This window comes from Nicotiana attenuata, unplaced genomic scaffold (assembly GCF_001879085.1).
Source record: "Nicotiana attenuata strain UT unplaced genomic scaffold, NIATTr2, whole genome shotgun sequence".
Lineage (NCBI taxonomy): Eukaryota > Viridiplantae > Streptophyta > Magnoliopsida > Solanales > Solanaceae > Nicotiana > Nicotiana attenuata.
This window is the reverse complement of record NW_017675240.1, coordinates 43,346-46,211: the sequence shown is the minus strand read 5'-3', so window position 1 is coordinate 46,211 and position 2,866 is coordinate 43,346. Positions and strand designations below refer to the sequence as shown.

The 2,866-nt window shown below is 45.1% G+C and overlaps 1 protein-coding gene across 1 annotated transcript; it reads right to left on the bottom strand.

Annotated features, from left to right (window-relative positions):
* Positions 1-1,301: 1,301 nt before the first annotated feature.
* Positions 1,302-2,139, bottom strand: LOC109219842. The gene is made up of 2 exons (XM_019384310.1): positions 2,066-2,139; positions 1,302-2,004 (listed from the first exon to the last, which is right to left on the bottom strand). The coding sequence occupies exons 1-2, from the start codon at positions 2,137-2,139 to the stop codon at positions 1,302-1,304; spliced, it is 777 nt and encodes a 258-aa protein (XP_019239855.1).
* Between the last annotated feature and the right edge of the window lie 727 nt (positions 2,140-2,866).

Below are 2,866 nucleotides of genomic sequence, written 5' to 3'. Positions count from 1 at the left end.
GGACTAGAACAGCACTTACCGCTACCTCCGAGACCGCTAGGTATATTAGCAATTGTTCACTTTCCCCCGATTTTGATAGTAATGGGGGGCTTGATAGATACCATTTCAGGTCTTTCAAGGCCTGCTGACATTCCGGAGTCCATTCGAAATTGTTCTTTTTCTTCAGAAGTGAGAAGAAGTGATGACATTTTTTTGATGATCGAGAGATGAACCTGCTTAATGCGCCAATCTTCCGATTAGCCCATGTTCTAGTATTACGCTTGTCAGCTGGTCCGGGAAGTCCTCGATGGCTTTGATCTTATCGGGATTTTACCTCGATCCCCCTTTGTGAAACCAAGAAACCCAAGAACTTACCGGAGCCACCCCTGAACGCCCATTTTTCTGGGTTGAGCTTCATGTTGTGCTTCCTAAAGATATCGAAGGTTTCTTGGAGGTGCTTTAAATGATTACCTACATTCAAAGACTTTACCAACATGTCATATATATACACTTCCATTATTTTACCTATTTGCTTTTCGAACATCTTGTTCACGAGCCTCTGATAAGTGGCTTCGACGTTTTTGAGCTCGAAGGGCATCATATTATAACAATATGTGACAAAGTTCGTTGTGAACGAAGTTTTTTCCTAATCTTCTGGGTTCATCTTGATTTGATTTTACCCGGCATAGGCATCGAGGAAACTCATTAACTCGTGCCTGGCCATTGCATCAATCATTTGATCATTCTTTGGCAATGGGAACGAGTCTTTGGGTCACGCCTTATTCAAGTATTTTTAATCTATGCACATTCGGAACTTGTTATTCTTTTTCGGAACCACAACTACATTAGCTAACCATTCGGGATACTTTACCTCCCGGAGTGAACCAATGTCAAGTAGTCGAGTTACCTCTTCGTTAACAAACCTGTTTCTGACCTCGGCTATCGAGTATTTCTTTTGCCTTACCGGAGGGATGCTCGGGTCCAATCTTAGTTTGTGCACGCCCACCTCTAGTGGGATACCTGTCATATCCGAGTGCCACCGTGCAAAACAATTAACATTAGCTTTAAGGAAATTAATAAATCCTGACCTGGGTTCAGGATTGAGTCATGTTCCCAAGTGAAACTTCCTCTCCAAGAATTCTTCAAACAAAGGGACTTGCTCGAGTTCTTCCGCCGTGGATTTGGTCGCACCTGTCTCTTCCGGTACCTGGAAGTATCTCGGTACCTGGTGGGATTCCGATGACTCCTTGCCTTTATCGTCTTCACTTGGCATGGGAGCAGGCATCGGTTCCTATAATTGCTATTTGCTGGGCTCCTTCCCTTTATTGCTGGAAATTGATACTGCATTCATTTCTCTTGCTATAGGTTGATCTCCTCTTATCTGCTTGATTTCCTCTGGGGTCGGGAATTTCAGCAGTTGGTGATATATTAATGGTGGCCTTCATCTCATGTAACCATGGCCTAATGAGAATTATGTTGTAGCCCATGTCGCCATCCACCACTTCAAATAAGATGGTCTTTGTTACCCCTCCGGCGTTCGTGGGTAACAGGATCTCTTCTTGGCTTGTCACACTTGCCCAGTTGAACCCGGCGAGGAGCTTTGTTGCCAAAATGATACTTCTGGTTAATTTGGCTAGTTCCAGCACTCTCCACTGAATTATGTTGGCTGAGCTTCCTGGGTCAACCAAAGCACGCTTAATCTTTAAATCTAGAACATTAAGAGAAATTACCAGGGTGTCGTTATGCGGTAGAAGAAGTCCATCGCTGTCTTCCTTCGTGAAGGTGATGTTATTTTTTGCGACTTCCCGGAGTCTCTTCCTGTAGGTCACAAATACCTTTGTCTTCTTGGCCGCCGAGAAGGTTAAATCATTGATTTCATTCCCTCCGAAAATCATGTTGATAGTCAACCGAGGAGGGTCTTCTCCTATCTTCGAGGGCTCTACGGTGTCCCGGCTGCAACCGTAATTGTTCTTGGCTCGGTCGCTGAATAACTCCCTAAGATGGCTGTTCTTCAAGCTTTGCGACCTGCTCGCACAGATGCCGGTAGTCCCTGGTTCTGTGGCCGTGAGTCCAATGATATTCGCACCACAAGTTAGGATCCCTCTGGCTGGGATCAGATCTGATTGGCTTCGGGAATCGTGCTTCTTTGATATTCCTCATCGCTGATACCAACTCCACTACACTGATGTTGCATTGTAATCTGACAACTTGGGATAAGTGGCATCCCGGGTCCCTGTTACCTCTTTTTCCTGCAACGATCTATTATTTCGGCCACGATCAGTTCTTCTTTCGAGAGCGAACCTATCTGAGGACCATAAACCTTTGCTGTCGCGTCCCTCGCTCTCTCGTAAGGCAAGAGCCAACCTTTAAAAGATCTCCGGTCTGCATCAAGATCATCCTTGAACTTATCTCGGTTCTTGTCTCGTTCCCGCCCCTTGGTCGATGTCGAGAAACCGAGATGATTATCTTATATCCTTATTTTTGACTCATAGTGGTTATGGACATCCACCCATGTGGTCGCTTGGAATTCGAGCAGGCTTTCCTTCAACTTGTGGGAGCGTGGAGCTCCTCGGGTTCAAACCTTTTGTGAATACCTCCGGTATCCATTCGTCCAATACGGCCGATAGCACCATCCTCTCTTTTTGGAATCAATCACGAACTCCCGCAGCAATTCGGACTCACCCTATGCGATCCTGAATATGTTCGTCTTTCTGGCTTGGACCTTTTTGTACCCATCATAAGCCTTAATGAATGAATATGCAAGCATTTCAAAAGATTCAATTCAATTCTCAAGTCAAAGCGAATATCATGTCAAGGCCCCCTTCGTGAGGGTTTCTCTAAACCTTTTCAGTAGAACCGATTCGATCTCATGTTGAGCCAAATCATT

Excerpts from the sequence above, each read along its gene's own strand:
- LOC109219842 (XM_019384310.1), bottom strand. The coding sequence starts at position 2,139 with ATGAGGAATATCAAAGAAGCACGATTCCCGAAGCCAATCAGATCTGAT. Across the intron at positions 2,005-2,065 it reads CAGAGGGATCCTAACTTGTG|GTCGCAAAGCTTGAAGAACA; the intron begins GTGCGAATATCA and ends CTGTGCGAGCAG.